This window comes from Nicotiana tomentosiformis, chromosome 11 (assembly GCF_000390325.3).
Source record: "Nicotiana tomentosiformis chromosome 11, ASM39032v3, whole genome shotgun sequence".
Lineage (NCBI taxonomy): Eukaryota > Viridiplantae > Streptophyta > Magnoliopsida > Solanales > Solanaceae > Nicotiana > Nicotiana tomentosiformis.
The window spans coordinates 123,320,466-123,340,271 of NC_090822.1; the positions used below are offsets into that span (position 1 = coordinate 123,320,466).

Genomic DNA, 19,806 nt, shown 5'->3' on the forward strand with positions numbered 1-19,806 from the left:
GTAGCCTAAACGACTCAAGCAAGTGTAGTGCCGTGAGTAAGGGAGAAGGAAGCCTAAAGGACTCAAGCTCCCGTTATGTGCGGAGTCTAGGAAAGAACCAGACCAGAGGCAAGGAAGGAAGAGTTTAGTGAAGGAAAGTTTTGTGCTTCTAAAATATAAGGTAATAATTCAACAAATGATAGCTTGCAGATGAGATTTAGGATAAAGTACTTCTGATGTAATTGGGGAAGAAAGTCAGTTTGATAAGTCTAAACTCCCCCCACCCCACAATTACATTTGTTTCTCCAGCATGGAGGCCAAAATAAACAGGAGAGAAAAGAACAAAAAATAGAAAGAAAAACATATTAATCAATCATGGTGGAGTAGTTTCCATAAAAGAAAGGTACAAACATCAATGCACTAAATAGAGAGTTCATAAAACACATTTAATCAAGTCACTACCCCATACATAACTGCATGTCATAATAGCTCATAACTATATGTTCAGACAATTACAATCTGGTTAACAATGGTTCACATCATCTCTTAGGGGGCAGGTAGAGATGTGATATAAAGATGTATAGTACGGATAAGGACGAAAAACAAAGCAGAGATGGAGCTAGGATCTGAAGTTTGTGGGTTCTGAACTTGACATCGAACCCATAGCATATTTTAGTTACAGGGTCTACACAAAAGCCAGTGGATTCGGCCGAACCAGTAAAGAATACCCTACCTCCGCCCCTGAAAAAAAGAGGAAAAATAGAGAAAGACCTTGATAGCAAACAATACTGGGAAGGCATCCTAGACAAGCAACAAAATTACTATCATGACCACAAGGGCTCCTGCAGTTTTAGTGGATCTTCCATGTCCATAGTCACCTGCATGCACACCACTTCAGCTTGAGCAACTGCCAGTTGCATTTGGAGAAAGCTAATTTGGTTCTGCAAAGACGATATAGCTCCAACACAACCATAAACTGGATCCCTAACTCTAGCATTAGCTTCATACACCATTGAACTCACGGCATCGCTCCGTTGATTCTCTGGTAACTTCTGCAAAAGTTCCTGCAAAAACAATGAAATCCGAACCTAAAATTGTAGAAATCTACTCGAACAAACAAACAAAATGCAAATAATACTATAAGATGTCATGTGACCAGGAGATCACGGGTTCGAGCCTAGAAACAGCCTCTTGCAGAGATGCAGGGTAAGGTTGCTTACAATAGATCCTAGTGGTCTGGCCCTTCCCCGGACCCCGCGCGTAGCGGGAGATTAGTGCAACGGGCTGCCCTAGTAGTTATGGTATTCTTATGTAAAACAACAATGAACTATAGAGATGTCATGATTAAAGCCCTAAGCCTTGACAAAAAATACTATAGAGATGTCATTATTATACCAACACAAAGCTGGTTTAACTATCAAGAAAGAGTAAAGTACTTAACCTTAAAATTTCTGTTGTTTGTGTGTAAACTCACCTAGACAACACAAATGATCGGAACATTTCTCTAGAATTACTCTGGAACAAATTTTTGAATAAATTCTTATGCACCACACCATGAAAAAGACAGATGATATGACTTTCTTCCCAAAAAACTTGACTCTTGGCATAATTCTCTTTACACTTCTTCCAACTTCCATTCTCTGCTTAGAATCCTAACGAATTATTTGCGAAAATGGTCTTTGCCTTTTCCATTTTTTTTAAATAATAGAAATGTACAATAATAACAACAACAACCCAGTGTAATCTCACAAGTGGGGTCTGGGAAGGGTAGAGCATACGCAGACCTTACCCCTGCCTTTAAGAAGGCAGAGAGTCTGTTTCCGAAAGATCATCGGGAGGTGAAAAAGGGAGGGGCAATAACAAACAAACCGATCTGACAACCGAAGTGAAGATACAAAAATAGCAATAGGTAATGCAATCAGAAAACCGAAACAAAGACAACAGCAAGTAGCAACAAAAGTCTAGGGATATGAAAAAAGCACCCACTGGTGAATCAAAGCTACTGTTACAAGCAAGGACGACACTCGGCTACCTAATAGAAATGTAATTTTAATTATAAGGCACCAAGAAAATGTATGGCAACTATTAACTAAGCATCACAAACACCATAAAATCTAGCCAAAATCTTATTCGACTACTAGTTCCAATCAAAGACCCCATGAACTTTGAGAAGTTCACTCTTTCTTTTACACGACCTTTTTGTAGACCCGTCCCACACAATAATTTGACATCTTTAGAAAACTAGCCATATTGACTGCATCTGTACTTTGTGCTAATTGCCTACATCAATAAAATCTCTTCTTTGTATCTGAATCTCGATAACCATTTTTAATGCGGAAATGTATATTAAAATGACTAGTCCTTGAATATATAGCTTGATACCTTCTCCTACCGGACAAAGTGGCATCTCTTTTCCCATTTTTTCCATCCCACGAGAAGTCTCTCATTTTTTTTTTTTTTTTATTCCCTCTCCAAGAGCTCCCCACCAGTGTTTAGAAAAGCGATCGCTTCGTCGCTTTAAGCGCGAAGCGACGCGACTCAGTGTCGCTTCTAGCTGCCTGAGGCGACTCGACCGAGGGAAGCGCACGCTTCAACGGAGGAAGCGACGAAGCGATCGCTTTTGTTAAAAAAGCGCAGAGGGCCCTTTTTTTAAAAAAAAAAACTTTGGGTCTGTTTTTCTATTATACAAAACAGACCCTAAATTGACAAAAATTGGCCATTTCTTCTTCTCTCTTCTTCGATCGAGGTCGACCAAAGCCTAGGGTTCAACTTCATTGACATTGCTGACCAGTCCAGGTAATTTTCTTCTTCTCTTTTTTTTCTTTCTTCTTTCTTTCTTCTTCTTGGTCCCGTCAGATTCTGCTTTTTTTTCTTTCTTTTTCCTTCTTTCTTCCTTCTTCTTCTTCGTTTATCTCTGAGACTCTGACAGTCCAGTTTGCACTGTTCAGACTTCAGCGTCTTCTTCTTCCTTTTATCTCTAACCCATTTTGTTTTTTCCCCCCTTTTATTCTTCTTATTTATTACTTTTAATATGTATTTTAGTTTATAAAATTAATTATTATTTATATATGTTATATTTTTCAGTTTATTTGATTTTTTAATGTATATTTCAGCATATAAAATTAATTATTATTTATATATGTTATATTTTTCAGTTTATTTGATTTTTTAATGTATATTTCAGTATATAATATTAATTATTATTTATATATGTTATATTTTCAGTTTATTTGATTAATTTTATATGGATTTCATTTTAGAAAATTAATTATTATATATATATGTTATATTTTAGTTTATTTGATTTTTTAATGTATATTTCAGTATATAAAGTTAATTATTATTTATATATGTTATATTTTTCAGTTTATTTGATTTTCTTAATGTATTTTTCAGTATATAAAATTAATTATTATATATATGTTATGTTTTCAGTTTATTTGATTAATTTTATATGTATTTCATTTTAGAAAATTATATATGTTATATTTTAGTTTATTTGATTTTTTTAATGTGTATTTCGGTTTATAAAATTAATTATTATATATATTATATGTATTTTCAGTTTATTTGATTATGTATTTTCTTATATCTTAATAGGGATTTCAAAATGTCTCAAAGATCGAAAGATAAAGACCCGGCTTGGCGATATGGCGATAGAGTTAATGAGAAGAATACAAATATTGTATGCAAGTTTTGTAACAAGATTACAACGGGTGGAATTTATCGCTTTAAATTCCATCTTATTGGTGGCGATAGAAACGTCACAAGTTGTCCGAAATGTCCACCGGAGGTGAGGGATGAAATAAAGAATTTTGTTGAGAAGAAGAAGGAGCAAAAAAATCAAATGAGTCATCAACCATTGGTGACCAATCTTGATGATGATGGTGATGATGATATTGAAGAATTGTCACTTCCAACAAAACGGGGAAGAGATGCAATCTCTTCAAGCCATGGATCGACGGGTACGAGTAGGACTAAAGGTCCTATAGATTGCTATTTCCCAAAGAAGCCGGAAGGAAAGAGCGGTGGAAAAGATGTACAAAAAATTGCTAAGGACATTTTGAGGGATCGTGCAGTTAGAGCTTTTGCACGATGGGTCTATGATGTTGGGCTCCCCTTCAATTGTGTCAACTATACTGACACTTTTGGAGACTTTATTGAGGCCGTTGGTCAATACGGACCTGGAATGAAGCCTCCCACTTATCATGAAATCAGAGGTCCTTATCTAAATAAGGAAGTGGAGGAGACTAATAAAATTGTGGAGGAACATAAAGTTGCGTGGAACAAGTATGGCTGCTCCATTATGATGGATAAGTGGACGGCAAGAACTGGGAAAATGATTATTAACGTGTTGGTGAATTCTCCCAAGGGAAGTTTGTTTCTTGAGTCCATTGATGCTAGCGACTCATCCACTGACCACATCAAAATGTTCACCTTGTTTCAGAACACCATTGAAAAGATTGGCCCAAGCAAAGTTGTTCAAGTGGTCACTGATAATGCGAGTGAAAATGTGAAAGCGGGTGGCATGGTGGAAGGAGCGTACAAGAATGTCTATTGGACTCCATGTGCGGCTCATTGTATCAACTTAATCTTCGGGGACATTTTCAAGGAAAAACCCTTCTCTACAGTTTTTGGCCAGGGCGTTAGGGTACATTCTTATATTTCTCAGCGGCCCTTGTTATTGAATATGATGAGAAGATTCACCGGACAAAAAAATTTGGTGAAACCGGGCAAGACAAGGTTCGCCACTGCTTTCTTGACTTTACATAGTATCCACTTGCAAAAATCCAATTTGAGAAAGTTGTTCACTTCAGAGGAATGGAGCAAGAGTAAATTTGCAAAGGAAAGTGCAGGGAAAGATGTTGCACGCATTATTCTTTCTTATTCTTTTTGGAATAATGTCCTTCATGCTCTTAAAATTGGTGGCCCTTTGGTTAAAGTACTCCGTTTGGTGGATGGGGAGCAAAAACCACCAATGGGCTACCTCTATGAAGCTATGGATAGGGCCAAGGAGGCTATTCAAGCATCATTCACTGATGAGCAGAAATATGCAAAGGTCTTTCAGATCATTGATGCAAGATGGAGTGAGCAACTTCATAGACCTTTGCATGCAGCTGGACTTATTCTGAACCCGTCACTCTTTTATGATCAGCATGAGAATAATTCATTGGCTAGAGAAGTGTGGACAGGATTCCATGAGGTTGTTATCAAGTTGACCCCAGATGAAGACATGCAAGAAAAGATAGTAGATCAGCTTGCTATTTACAAGGCAGCTGAGGGACTTTTTAAGCTCCGACTTGCTATTAAACAAAGAAAGACGAAATCGCCAGGTGACCAAGTGCTTCTATATTTTATAGCTCTAACTTTAATGTATTTTTTATACTTATTAACTCTTGAATTTTTTTTTTCACTTCTATAGTTGATTGGTGGGACCAATATGGTGTAGAGACTCCGGATTTACAGACTTTCGCCATCAGAGTTCTAAGTTTAACTTGTAGTTCATCCGGATGTGAAAGGAACTGGAGCGTTTTTGAACACGTGAGAAATAAAAAGAATTATTTCGTGTTTTGAGATAAAGTAAATTATATCTCAATTGTCCCAACTCCTACTAATTAGTTGACACATCTTGTTTGCAGATTCATACAAAGAAGAGGAATCGACTAACCTTGAAGTGCCTCCATAATCTAGTGTTCATAAAATACAATAGAGCATTGAGGCGTCGCTACAACCACCGCAATCTAATTGATCCAATTCTTTTGGACAATATTGATGAGGCTAATGAGTGGCTAACCGGAGTCCCCGAAAATTGTGAAGATGAAGAAGTATTTGAAGGCGATTCTAATTTCACTTGGGGTGATGTTGCGGTTGCTAGTGGAGTTGGGGAGAATCCTTATGGTTTAAGGGGGAATACTTTAAGTTCAAGCTCGATTAGGAAGGGAAAAAGTGTGGCTACTACAAGTCGATCCCTATCCCTAATTGATGAAGATGAAAGTGATCATGAAGAGGAAGAGGAGGGGGAGGAGGAAGATGACGAGCAATATGAAGATAATAGAGGAATTCAAGATTTTGACAATCTTGAAGAAGAACAAGAAGAGTAGAAAAATAAGAGGTTGATTCTAGTAATTTAGTAGCTTTGATTTTGACAATTTGAACTTTTTGATTATTTATAATTTTATATTGTGTCTTTGCAAGGTTTACATTATGTTTTTAAGAATTGCGCTTCACTTTAATAAAGCGTGCGCTTCGCTTTGCGCTTCGCTTTTGAAGCGCGGCGAGCCCTTGTCGATTTTTTGCGCTTCTCGCTCTTAAAAACACTGCTCCCCACCTTGCTCTTGGGGTGACTCGAACTCACAACCTATTGGTTGGAAGTGGAGGGTGCTCACCACTTGAGCAACCCACTCTTGTCAGAAGTCTCTCATTAGCTTTCAAACTTACCCACTGAAAATGGAATTGCAATTTTATAGCATGATTTTTTTTTTGATAAGGTAATGTAAGAACTTATAGCATGATTCTTCCCCTTTTTGACAAGTATCGTCATCCATCCCTCCAATCATCTCTCAAATCTATAAACCACTGGTTGCCAAAGTTCACCATATTTGAACTTTTCACCTAGGATATCAATATCTCCAAATCTATGTCTGACTTAGAGTACAACAACAACAACAACAACAACAACAACAACCCAGTATAATCCTACAAGTGGGGTCTAGGGAGGGTAGAGTGTATGCAACCCTTACCCCTACCCTGGGGGTAGAGAGGTTCTTTTCGATAGATCCTAGGCAGAAGAAGATGAAATGAGACGATATAACAGTAAAAACAACATATACCAAAAAGATAGTACCAGCGAGCTAAGAATCAGAAAAAATAAATGGAAAAAGCAATATCAATAATCAGTACAGTGGCAGGTACTAGGAAACCGGAACGGAAAAATAGTACGAACACAACCTGTCCACTAACAAATGGCTGACTTAGAGTAATCAAATCAAATCAACGTAAATCATGTGCATCAATCAACAATTTTGACTTAATGATACTGTTAGAAAATCAGTAATTGTTTGGAAAGAGCTCAAACCTGGAGCTCCTCACGATCATAAAGCTTAGACACCTTGGCTAACCTTTCTAGATCATCAGCACGAACCCCAGAGAGTAGAAAATTTGGACATTTTCTTGGAATGATGCTTTCGTTCTGCACTCCTGCAGCTTGTGTGGTAGGCTTTGCAGCATGAGTCAAGGAAGTTGTGGTGTCGCGACATGACTGGTCACCTCCACTGGATTCTTCACAATGTCTATCAGCAACCTTGGCAGATTCAAGATGATCACTGGAGCAATTCATGCCGTTAATTTCAAGATGCTTTGTGCCAAGACTATTTGGAGCAGATTGGCTGGCTGCAAATATAGTAAGAAATTACTTGGAATAACATCAACATACGTGAAAATATTACTGCATACAATCAGAGATGCAATAGATCTGTTTAAAAGAATTTATTTTTATTACCAAGAGTGGTTTCAGTGCCAACTTTTGCGCCAACTGATTGTTGAAGCACTACACTGTTAATTCTGTGGTGTCCTTCGGATATTTTCATCATGCTTTCTTCCTCAGAGCTATTGGAAACAGCTCTATTAGTTAGCACCCTCACATTTGTTAGTTTTGTTGTAGTGTTAGCAGTTCTTGATGATGTTGTTAGATCAATATTTTTAGGACAGATATTTACTGTATTTCCACATTTCAGTAATCTGTTTAATGGGTCAAACCACTCTATTTTTCCCGGATGTGCTACTGCTTCAATATCAGATAAAGGTTTCACGCTATGGCATATCTCAAAAGAGTTGAGTCCATCATCTGAAGGAACAGGTATAATTTCAACAGATAATTTCTCTCCCAGTTTTTGTCCAGAAGCAAGCTTGAAACTTCGAAATTGTCGCTTCATCGAGGCCAATAGCATATTCAATATGGTTTGTGGACTCCTGCAATCTGACTTGTTATCTTGGGGTAAAAAGAACTCCAATAGGTATACATAGTCCCCTGTGTAGGAACTTTGCAAACATATAGCAAACGAGCTATGTAATCCAACTCTGTGTGCCACATGTGCCAAGGGGTACTCAGTCATGCTTAACTGTGTGATGTCACTGCAGAAGCATGAACTACGGGTTAAAAAGGCCTTACTAACAACCCCCTGACTCTTCCCTAAGTGAAACATATCACAAGCAGCTCTGAACTCGTAGCCAGCTGACGTGCATATGCAGAACTGTTCCTCTGTGGTCGTGAATCTTTCAACATTGCTTCCGTCAAGGATAGGTAGCCATGTCTGAGCTAGAGGTAATTGATGTGTTCTGCATATAAAACTCAACTGCTCCTCGATCTCTTTTAGGGCGCGTTCTAGCCCTCTAAGGCCCTGCTAAAAACAGACAGTTGATACAGGTGCTTTAGTTTATTTCATTTAAAGAGGTACACTGTAGTTTAGTAAATATATTCTTTTCCTGGCTTGGGGGATTCAGGCATAGAGCATCTTCATGAACATACCTTCTTGTCGGGGTGGCCATACATGTTTGATGATCTCAAGTCCACCTTCTGTTAAGAACAAGATGCCATGCTCAGAGAAATATATAGAGGTTATGAGAAACTAGTAGGCTACTAGGCATATCTCCTGAAGAGAAAACGTCTTTTAATCTATCTCTAGAAAATTGAAGTGGTAATTGTGACATTTAAAAATGACCAAACTCTTCACTAAATTCATGTTTTTTTATACTTTAGCTACCACACTAAAATCAAGCAAAGTTTCGAACAACCTTTCCTTTCTCTACAGTAAAACTAACTCAAACAAACTGAAAGAGAGAGCGAGCGAGAGAGAAATGGCAAGAAAAGTAGAGAGGAAAGCCATACATTGAGCATCTCATAGACCATTTGAACAAAATCTTGAGAGAAGCTTCCCTTCTTATCCCCTATGATCTCAAGTACTCCAATGCACTGATTACTAAGAGGCTCAAAAATCGGTACAGCCAAGTAGTTCCCTAAACCAGCAGCTGCAGCCAAGTCATGCTGAGGATAATCATTGGCAGAATGACGAGAAACATCTGGACTCATTTCAGGCAAACCATGTTGGAACACGCGTCCAGCAGGACCAAGTCGATACTCATTCTCAGAACAATCAGTTATAATAGGAATTCTAAATTTCAGACACTCTGACCTATAAAAACAAAGTCCTTCATGGAGTTTCGTAAGACCAAAAGGTAGGTCACAAGTTGTTAGAAAAATCTGATCGTTAGTGGTTATAGGTGCCCAAAATTGAACCAACCAGCATCCGAAGTTGTCAGAAATGTAGGCATTCTTGAGAGCGGATGTGATTTTCTCCTTGATGGTATCATGATAGATAGTAGTGTAAGCAGCTGTAAGAAGTTATTTATGATATTAGTCACTTGACTCATTCAGAAAGATGGATACGTAACAATCATATTGAAAAACTGGTTAAATATACAATTCAAACTCCTCAATATTCAAGACTTAATCCATAAGCTCAAAGACTTCATATTCCCCAATCTAAACCCAACTCATTTAAAAGTCGCTCATTTATCGAGTAACAAAAGTTATCATAATCAAATCCTTGGGAATTTAGATTAACAGATAACAGATGAAACAAATAAGCAGCTCCACCAATGGTGCACTCCTAAAAAGAACAATATTAGAACTTCAACATGATTGCATTAGTTATAGGAGTGAATAACAAGCCCAAGTTTACACTTAAGAATACTTATGCAGCAGGAGCGGACCCAGGATTCGGTGGTGGCGGGGGCACTATGGCGTTCAATATAAATTTATTAATGCTCATGTAGATTGGTACAGGGGCTTATGCTAATATCTGACTATATTTTGAAAGAGATTTGCAAGTATATATGGAGTTTTTGCCGAATATTCCGGTTGCCGGTGACCCCTCAACCTATAGAGTAGGTCCGCCTCTGTTATGCAGTGCTCCGCAGAGTAACATGAATGAGAGTTGCAAGTTAGCTACTACCTCCCCTTGTTCGCTTTACTGGCTTCACTTTGCTCTGGTATTTTCCTTTCTCTGATTCAGAGAGCTTTTGCACCATGATTTGAAACTATTATTTAGTGTTCTAAACATACAAGCCTGAATTTTTACTTTAACTGCTCTAACTATTATATCACTAAAACTTGATTAAAATCTAACAATGACATGAACCAATCTTCATAAATTGTGCAAACTGACTGTTTTGAAGTATTAGGATGGTTGGAGTATATCAAGTCCTAGGCATCCCTTAAAGTTCCATAAGTCAGATCAAGAGAAGTACCAGAAAATAATCTCTAAGCTAGATGCATTGATTGACTACTACTTTAATCACTTACTTTGATAAGATTGAAGTCCAACATTATTAAGATTTTAGAGAGTACTACAACCTATGTGGCAAAAGGTTTGTCACTTTTCTGCTCCTCTGATTCAACTAAGTGAACATTGAGTAAGAGGAAAATTCAACGTTTTGCCATCTGATATGAAGAAATTTGTCTTCATGGAACTTTTTTTTATGACATTGGTGTTCGGGTTAGCCTGCATACACCTCAACTATTCCATCCGCTACATGATATCTCCCAGGTAACTCTACCAACCAAAGCTTAGACAAATGGGAAGAAATCGTCTAGCACATATTTTGTCACTGCTAGGATTTGAACCCTGAGATTGATTTGCACCCACTTTATTGACTACTAGGCCACACCGTTGGGTACATATATTTATGGTACGTTTCACGTGTTAGATTCCCAAATTGGTAGTGGATGGGGGACTTGGTCTTCTTATATGGTCTTGCACAATCGTTATCTTGTGAACTAGCTTTTGAGATTTAATTAGGCTTAAGTTCCATATCATAACATAATTTCCAAATTTTAGTCCAAAATAAATTAATATAGTCCAATTTAGTATCAAAATCTGTCAAATTGACCTCCGTAAGCAAAAAAGGTACCCAATAAACACAATGAGTGTCACTACTCCTATTCATTAACCAAACACAAGAATCTAGCCAGGGGTAAAACTAAAAGAAGGGACAAAGTGAGAACCCATAGGCCATAGGCATCATTCTCCAAATAAGTGAGTTGAGTATAGTGGTGGCAAAATGGATTAAAAATATAGTTATCCATCTGGGTTGGATAATGTACTTTTTAAAAATATGTCAAATATGGATAATAAGCATATTATTCAGATAACTAATCTTCAAATTGGGGTTCCTCAAGTTTGTGAGATTAGAAATTCTCCCAAAAGTGATCATATTCAAGAAATCACCACATGATCGATCTCATCCACCGGTTAACCTGTTTCTTATCCGTATTAAATATGGGTCAAATAATTTATCCGTTTTTTGCATTATACGTTTTTTTTTACCCGCCCATATCTGGCCCGACCCGCCAGTTTGCAACCCTAGTATCATATAATCTGGATGTTATATAGTGTAAATACCAATCCATAGACCATAGACATAAAGGGGAAAAGACACTTACTGCTGGGGAAGACAGTAGGAAACTCGTTATTGTGTTGGCTCCAAAATACCCAGAGGTCATTCTTAGTGTTAGGCTCAGTGTATTGCAGCGAAAATGGCATGTAACTCAGTGCTTCAGATACACTACTACATATTTTGAAAGCTTTATTTGCACCTGCCATTTTCACTGTAGCCCAAGTATTTAATTCAGCTTTAATTTTGCTTCTAATATGAAATCCAAAATCAGTGAGGAGTAGAAGATGGAGCAGTTGTGAGGAAGGTGTAAGGAAGGAGAAGAGATCAAGAGAATATTCATGATTTTGACTGATTCTTTTCCCGCAAGAGAAAAAGAGAGAGAAAACAGTAGTAGACTGAAATAAATATTTTCTTTATTATAAATTAAATTTCTTTTTTACTATTCGCTCCAAATTTGAATATGATAGAAATATATTTTATCTATTATTATTATTTAATTTTTTGTACACTGAAAGACTTACAATCTCTTGTGGCTTCTTCTCCGGATCGTTACCTATTGCATTGTATTATATTATACTTTAAATATAATTATTATTTCGATTGTTAATTTTATGATATCGTATCGTTAAATTCATTATTACGTAAAGACGAAAAATGTCACTTTATGGAACGATAGATTTGATGTAGTGTCATCGTTATCTTACTTTTTTCTCTATCTTGCTTTTTCTTATTTTTAAATAATCATATTTTATACTTTACCTTACTTTTTTATATAAATAATTCTACTATGTATCCTATTTTTTCTTAGTAGTGTTACAAGTTTATTTTTCATATTATTGGCGTGTGACATCATAAAATGACGATAAACGATATAATATATTCAAACATTGTATCATCAAACATTACAGTACTGTGCATTATAATACAGTACGATTCATTATGAAACGATACGTAACAACAATCCAAAAAAGCTGTTAGTATCAATAGACTTAGAATATAAAATGATCCAATATAAGGAAAACATATGTGTGTGTGGTGATATCTTAATTAGTTAGGATTGAATTTTAGTTATCTTAGTGCCTTTATTTAGGTCTATTGTTTGTTAATAAAAAAATTTAACTTATTAGAGATTTATATGTTATCAGCAAATATAGAGAATTTTTAGTGTTAAATAAATTAGCTTAATTGGCTTTTTATGCTGTGCTAACCATTTAATAACTATATTTGTAGCACACAATGTATGCTTCTACCAATTTTCTGGTATACCAATAAAGATGTAAGGTCTTTATAGGACAAACAAAAGTAGATTAGCATCTGGCTATAATCTGCCTATGGCTATTGAAATTTGCAGAAAGTAATAACTTACATGCAAATTAAGGAGAAGCCAAAGATTTGTTACAATGAAAGATGCTATATGAACTCATATCACCATTTCATATTTACCAAAGGAAATTGCCGATATCAAAGTTGACTCGTACGAAGGGGAGCTTTGGCGTAACTGGTAAAGTTGTTGTCATGTGACCAGGAGATCGCGGGTTCGAGCCGTGGAAACAACCTCTTGCAAAAATGCAAGGTAAAACTGCGTACAATACACCTTTGTGGTTCGACTCTTCCCCTTCCCCGCGCATAGCGGGAGCTTAATGCACCGGACTGCCCTTTTTTAAGTTGACCTCTATAATAGAGCCAACACCAATTATACCAAAAAAAAAGACCTGATTCCAGCTATTTCATATGGAATATAGAATATTTGACAGCAAGATTAATGTGAAAAAAGAACTAAAAATTAAAGCATGATAATAATAATGATAGGGCAATGTTTGAATCAAGCATGTTGTACTTAATTAACTGACAGGTAACCTTTAACACAAAGGCATATAGATGTAAATATTTTCAATTTGAGCTATTGATGCTGTGTTAGTATAGTAGACCTGTTGTTATCAAATATTGCAACTCCACAACAATCATGTTTTTGAAAATTACTTCTGATTATGATCTTTATTTACTTGAGCCATTACAAAACTCACCCTTCTCACCTTTTCTTTTCCTTTCTTGTTCCTCCTCTTTCCTTAAATCCAAAATGCATGTGTAGATTGTGGTTTAAGTTGCACTGGACTACTAAAGAATCTATGATGTGATTCTTCGAGTTAACAAAGAACCAACCGACCAGGATCAAGATCTTGAAACGAAAACGTGGTTTGTGGGTCGATTTCAATAAACAAAGTATCTCAAATTTTAGGACTCGGAATTTAATTATTCAAAAATAAGGTGAAAGATGACAATCTAAACTATAAGAAAAACCATTTAATCATTCAAAACAAGTAAATATTGATAATGCGTCAGTTCAATGAAAGTTATGATTCCATGATATCAAAAGAATGAATTTAGATCAAGAAACGTGTTCTTAAAAGATCAAGAACTAAACAAGTTTATAAAGTCACCACTTGAAATCAATTAACGTGATAAAGAAATACCACACGCAATTGAAAACAAGATAAAGACTATCACCGCCTTGCTTGGAACCAAAAACAAGGATAAAGAAGACAAAATAGAGGAAAATACTCTATTATAAAACTAAGACAAGCCTAAAAACGTGGATTCTTTCTACAAGGCAAGGGAACCCTTTATATAAGCCTAAAGTCTCTTCTTTCACGACTAAAATTCCTATTCTAATAAGGAAATAAAATAACTAAAGACGACGAAAGCAAAATCCCTATTCTACAGTAAAAAGAAACTAGAACACTACTAAAAGGAAAATCCTTATTCTAAAAGGAATTAAATAAATCCTATTTTAAGAAGGAAAGAATCTTGAATTCTTGAACTTCTTGCCCTTCTTGAAAATAAGTCCATATGTTTGAACTTGAGCTCTAAAATATGATCTTGGCCAAAATTAATAAAATTTAACATAGATTCTTCTTTTACATTCTTGAAATCAATCTTGAGCTTCTTGAACTTCTTGCGCTTCTTGAAAATAAGTCCATATGTTTGAACTTGAGCTCTAAAACATGATCTTGGCCAAAATTAATAAAATTTAATATAGAATCTTCTTTTACATCAGTTTACAACAACAATAATATACCCCGTATATTCTCACAAATGAAATATGAAGAGGGTAATGTGTATGCAGATACTAGTCATAATTTGTGAAGGTTGAGAAATTATTTCTGATAGATCCTCGAAAACTATTGGAAAGTCCCCTTATACAATTCTGTCTTTCTATGAAAGTCTTAGAACACATACCTACACAACCACACACTTGAGCATAGACACATGAAAAGCAAGTCTCAACTACCTTACAACTTGAGCATAGTTCCAAAAGGTATTAAATTTGCAATTTCAATTCACATTGTTCATGAAAGAGTGTGGAATGAAGTAATCTTGAAAAATCAAATTTTGCCACCCCCTATAATTAGATCTGTTTCTCTGGCTTTTGTCTCTAAGGATACCATTTGGGTTGATGGAAATAAAATAGCTTCAGAGACATGACATCTTTTCATGATGTAGAGGATATTGAGAATGTCATTTAAAGTGTTATGGCCTATAATTATACAACAACAATAACAACAAATTCGATATAATCCAATAAGTGAGTTTTGAGGAGGGTAGTGCGAATACAGATCTTACTCCGACCTTATAAAGATAGAGATGTTATTTCCGATAGATTATCGGCTCAAGAAAAGCATAATCATAATAGTAATGAAAAGAAATATAATAGTGGAGAACCCATTTAAAAAAAAAGGAACTTGGTATTTTAAAAAGCCATGGCCTATAATTATAGTCACTTCATATTTGATACTTTGCCTTAATGATAACACCATATTCCAACATGGGAGCCAAAAGGAAACAAGAAAAATGAAAGAAAAAAAAAAAGGACAAGCATTATGTTAAAAATGTTCTTGCAGTTTCCTCAAAAGTAAGGTACAAACATTAAAAGCATTAGATACAAAAATCTTGAACTGATTCTCCACGCCACAACAAAGGCAAAAGAGGAAACTAATTATAAAGTAGTCAACTCAGCATACATAACTACATATCATAATTATAGCTCATAATAATTATATGTTTAGACATTTACAATATGGTTAATAATGGTCATCATCATCTCTTGAGGGGTCAGGTAGAGATGTGCTAAATAAAGATGTATAGTAAGAAAAAAGAGAAGAAAAAAAAGAAGCAGACAATAAAGTAAGATCTTGATAGCAAATATTAGAAAAGACTAGGCAAGCATGCTAGTCAAGCAACTCGCTAAATAGTTACCAGATATGTTGTCGTACTCTTCAAAAATATTGTCACGCTTGTATCGGATTCTTTAAAAATGCACTACTTTAAAGAATCGCATGACACGTATCCAGTGACATATGAAAAGTCCGAACAATATAGGTTACTAGCTAGCAAGACCATAAGGACTCTCCCATATTAGCTTGATCAACCACCATGTCCATGGTAAAAAGGGACATGGTTGGTTGAGTTTGAGTGTGTCGGGACGACGGCGACACATTTTCCGGTGAGTTTCCGGCCGTTCCGCCACCGCTAGACATCGACGAAAATTGTCGCATCCTCATGTGTACAACCTCAGCTTGTGCAATTGCCAATTGTGTTTGGAGATGATCAATTTGTTGTTGCAAAGATGATATAGCTCCAACACAACCATAAACTGGATCCCTAACTCTAGCATTAGCTTCATACACCATTGAACTTACGGCATCGCCCCGCTGATGCTCCGGTAATTCCTGCAAAAACATTAAAAACAATTAGTCGTAATATTTATATCAATTCAAGCAATTTGACTCTTTATTGCAAATTAAACTGACCATACATATCACTTAACCATTTATTTAATGTAAGGATTCAATGTTTTCGGCAATATACCATAGTTTGTCCATATAATGTTGTACAATCAACATCCATGGTAGAAACTTAATTAATTATTTTATTTTGTATTCTCTTTTCTATTAATATGCCTCCCCAATCAAAAAGGGTAAGCTTAAGGAATTTTATAACATGTATGTTTTTCTCACAAGTTTGTGTTTGGATAATTAATTTGAAAAACACTTTTGAACTAACAATTAGTGTTTGACCAAGATTTTAAAAATTATTTCTAAGTATATTTTTCTCAAAAATTCTCTTCAAAAAAGTAATTTGGGAAGAAGTTACTTTTTCTTTGCTTCTCAAATAATGCCTCTGCTTCTACTTTTACTCAAAAGAATTTTTTTTTTTTCTGAAAGCTTGGTCAAATACCTTAATTTTGAAAGAAAAAATACTTTTTACCCAAAAAAGTACTTCTGGCCGACAAAAAAACTTGGCCAAACTGGCTATTAGTCAGAAATAACATGGATGGAACTTATTTTTTGCTTGGCATATATTTAATTTCTAGTTGCACCAAGTATTGTCATCACACTAGGGCCCCAAAACTTGATAAATAATATACGCAATAGCGATGTCATAATTACACCAAAAGAAATTTTGTTTAACCCCTCAAAGAAAAGAGTAAAGTAAAAACCTGAACTTTTAACATAGAATTTCTGTCTTTTAAGTGTGAACTCACCCTATTAAAGCGATGAAAAAACGCAAAGTGATCTAAGTACTTTTCTAAAATTACTTTGGAATAACAAATCTTTCTTTGACTATATTCTTATGCTTATGTACCACAAGAGAAAAATAAGACAAATGTTAAAAGACTGTTTACAAAGACTCACTTTTCTTTATTCTTCTTCCAATTTCTATCTCTTCTGTTCCTAATTAATTATTTGGAACACGTTCTTGACTTATTTTAACAAATTAATTAAGTTAAAATAATATAATGTATTAGACTCAAAGATGTGTCAAGACAGAGACAACGTCAAAAATTTCAGTAAATTTTTAGATTTAATATATCTGTATATAATAAATAAAATTAAAGGCATGATGTTACCTAAATGTAATAAAAGTGGGGTCTTTGGATCCGGTGGCGAAGCTAGAAAATTCAATTAGGATATTCAAAGTCTATAAGATCAATAACAAGTAATAGTTTACCCTATATACAGTATAAGTTTTCGACGGTGGATGTTCAGTTGACCAATTTTAGCCACACATAGCTTGTCTTTGTTTGGACCGTTTTCAGCCGTTATAGAGCCAATAATGGAGAATATTAAAATTTAAAAAAATACTGTTCCCGCAAATAAGAGAAAAGAAAAATATTTACAGTCATCTTATCGGTGTATTTTACTTTTATCACGTTAAAGTTTTTTGGGTCAAAATTTTCATACTAGCAGTCATACTTGGGGTGTGATATAACGTTAAATTGGGTTCTCAAATGCAAAACAAACAAATCTTTGTGGGTCAGAAATCCATTTTTTCATAAATATAAAGGGGATACTCAACGTGTTAATAAAGAATGGCCCACTTAAAATAAGGAAGATACAAAATTAGAGGTAAATCATGCCAAAAATCATGATATTAAAAGCGAAATGACGAGAGTTAGCATTTGAAATAGTGTTCTATGATAAAATGCCAAAAAGTTATGCAATTAACGTGCTGTGTAAAATTAGACTAGCCAATTCATATAATCATAAGTTTTATAATAAACTTTAGGTGAGTCTCTATTACTAGAAAACTGAAAAACAAAATAAATAATATGCTATCACAGATAAAACTTCATAAATATTTTAAACATATTTTTATACTGGTGCACATAAATACAAATCTATAAAAAATGGCCTTCTTTTAGCAGTTGACACTTTGTCCTAAAATCTAAGTTATATTTCGTACTTAGATTTTTTATAAATACATTTTTCCGTACAACACTAACAATAACTATATCTCACTTCCAATAACGACATTCTTTAATAAGCAAGGTAAAATGCATGACTAGGCTTTTAGACATTATTAAAAATAAATAAAAAAAGAGCATCCCCGTTTACTTAAGGTCTCGAGAAAATGTCACATTTCAAGATGGTGTAATATAGGCAGTATACTCTAATAAATTAGCTAGTTTCATGGTACGAACCCGTAACCAATATATAGGTCAAAAGAAACAATGTAACTTTATCGTTGTTCCAAGGTTCCCATCCTTAATTAGCCATGATGCAGGAAGGAAATTAAATTAAAATTATTCGCATATAGTTTCGGGGAAGGACAGCATTCCAAGGAGGTGTAATGTAGACAGTCTATCCTGATACAATCACTAGCTAGTTTCATGACACGAACCTGTAACCTATATATAAGTCAAACGAAACAATGTCAACTTTATCGTTGTTCCAACGCTCCCCTTCGTTTAATTAGACATAATGCAGGAAGGAATAAAATAAAATTAAAATTGCTAGAATTGGCTCTCTTACCTGAAGCATCTTGTTGACATTGCTAGCACCAAAAACTTTATGCACACTAGCAAATTTCTGTGGCTCATCAGCTGGAAAATAAGGTGCAAAAACACAATCTTGTGCACATCTCCTCCTTAGCAATTTACAAGCTGCACAAGGAGAAGCTGCACTTTGTTTTCTACCACTCTCCTTCATTTTCCAAAACTCTTTTAACTTTACTCAAACTACTTCAGATATTTGACTAGTTATATATAATTGAGTATTTTCTTTCTTAGCTTCATTCACACAAAAGTTTAACTACCTTAAAATGTTTTATACTAACTGCCACTGTCAGTTTTTGCAGGTTTTGTATCTGAAAAGTGTAGTGAGAAATGGAAGCAAATTACTTAAAATAAAGAAGAGTAAAGGGAAAGAAGGTTTAAAAAAGGGAAAATTGGTTGAAGGGAGTGATGGAGGTTAGAGTTTGGATGTTATATAGAAAAGTTTAGGTTGCAGAAAATCTTTTGTAGGACCTACTAAGAAAAGCTTTTAGATTTGTGGTATTAAAAATCATCTTATATGTCATTTGGATTTTTTTTTCCACATACCTTTGTTTTATAGTACTACTAAAGATGAAGGTGAGTTTCTTATTATTAAGAATATACTTAGGGGTTGTTTGATATGGTGAAAGAGGAAAAATAATATATTTATTAGGTTTGGTATTATTAGTCTTTTGTTTGGTAGTATTTTTCAACCTATGTATAATTAATACTTGTATTAGTTATACATCATATTCAATAGTATTCTTATACATAGCAAATACATGGATAGGCATATATAAAGACAGAACTGCCCTTTTAAAATCTTTAATACATCAAACCAAACAGCCGATAAGAAATAATCCCAGCATTACTAATACACTATATATATTCAGTATTATTTTTATACGTCCTACCAAACGACCTCTTAACGACTTGGAATGAACCTTGATTATTTTCCATTTTTATTTTCTTAAGATTTTGAGTAAAAACATTGAGTAATAAATAATTATGCTCATATGGCGGGTAGAAAAAAAACACATAGTTTGGGGAAGAAATTA

General features: G+C 34.9%; 3 protein-coding genes and 1 long non-coding RNA gene across 5 annotated transcripts; 2 read left to right on the forward strand and 2 right to left on the reverse strand.

Annotated features, from left to right (window-relative positions):
- Positions 1 to 344: 344 nt before the first annotated feature.
- Positions 345 to 11,813, reverse strand: LOC104098197 (protein NLP7-like). Of its 2 annotated transcripts, none has more exons than XM_070188599.1 (6): positions 11,480 to 11,813; positions 8,864 to 9,366; positions 8,504 to 8,551; positions 7,478 to 8,375; positions 7,055 to 7,368; positions 345 to 1,043 (listed from the first exon to the last, which is right to left on the reverse strand). In XM_070188599.1, exons 1-6 carry the CDS (start codon positions 11,637 to 11,639, stop codon positions 804 to 806), a joined length of 2,163 nt encoding a protein of 720 aa, XP_070044700.1. In that variant the 5' UTR covers positions 11,640 to 11,813; the 3' UTR covers positions 345 to 803. The 2 variants fall into 2 exon arrangements, with proteins under 2 accessions (XP_070044700.1, XP_070044699.1); XM_070188598.1 differs by having other exon boundaries at positions 7,478 to 8,378.
- Positions 2,225 to 6,534, forward strand: LOC138900939 (uncharacterized). Its single transcript, XR_011412301.1, has 2 exons — positions 2,225 to 2,417; positions 6,394 to 6,534. It is a non-coding gene; the product is annotated as an uncharacterized lncRNA (long non-coding RNA).
- On the forward strand, positions 2,687 to 6,080 carry LOC104098196 (uncharacterized). The gene is made up of 3 exons (XM_033656627.2): positions 2,687 to 5,312; positions 5,402 to 5,520; positions 5,619 to 6,080. Exons 1-3 carry the CDS (start codon positions 3,590 to 3,592, stop codon positions 6,078 to 6,080), a joined length of 2,304 nt encoding a protein of 767 aa, XP_033512518.2. The 5' UTR covers positions 2,687 to 3,589.
- Positions 11,814 to 15,406: 3,593 nt separating the features above from the next.
- Positions 15,407 to 19,116, reverse strand: LOC104098198 (LOB domain-containing protein 4-like). The gene is made up of 2 exons (XM_009604870.4): positions 18,747 to 19,116; positions 15,407 to 16,160 (listed from the first exon to the last, which is right to left on the reverse strand). The coding sequence occupies exons 1-2, from the start codon at positions 18,921 to 18,923 to the stop codon at positions 15,819 to 15,821; spliced, it is 519 nt and encodes a 172-aa protein (XP_009603165.1). The 5' UTR covers positions 18,924 to 19,116; the 3' UTR covers positions 15,407 to 15,818.
- Between the last annotated feature and the right edge of the window lie 690 nt (positions 19,117 to 19,806).

Bases quoted from the DNA above. Each gene is read 5' to 3' on its own strand.
- LOC104098198 (XM_009604870.4), bottom strand. From the start codon at position 18,923: ATGAAGGAGAGTGGTAGAAAACAAAGTGCAGCTTCTCCTTGTGCAGCT. The intron at 16,161-18,746 runs GTAAGAGAGCCA...ATGTTTTTGCAG, and splicing joins ATGTCAACAAGATGCTTCAG to GAATTACCGGAGCATCAGCG.
- LOC104098197 (XM_070188598.1), bottom strand. From the start codon at position 11,639: ATGGCAGGTGCAAATAAAGCTTTCAAAATATGTAGTAGTGTATCTGAA. The intron at 8,379-8,503 runs GTATGTTCATGA...GTCTGTTTTTAG, and splicing joins ATGGCCACCCCGACAAGAAG to CAGGGCCTTAGAGGGCTAGA. The intron at 1,044-7,054 runs GTTTGAGCTCTT...TTGTTTTTGCAG, and splicing joins ATGATCGTGAGGAGCTCCAG to GAACTTTTGCAGAAGTTACC.
- LOC104098196 (XM_033656627.2), top strand. From the start codon at position 3,590: ATGTCTCAAAGATCGAAAGATAAAGACCCGGCTTGGCGATATGGCGAT. The intron at 5,313-5,401 runs GTGACCAAGTGC...TCACTTCTATAG, and splicing joins AAGAAAGACGAAATCGCCAG to TTGATTGGTGGGACCAATAT. The intron at 5,521-5,618 runs GTGAGAAATAAA...TCTTGTTTGCAG, and splicing joins ACTGGAGCGTTTTTGAACAC to ATTCATACAAAGAAGAGGAA.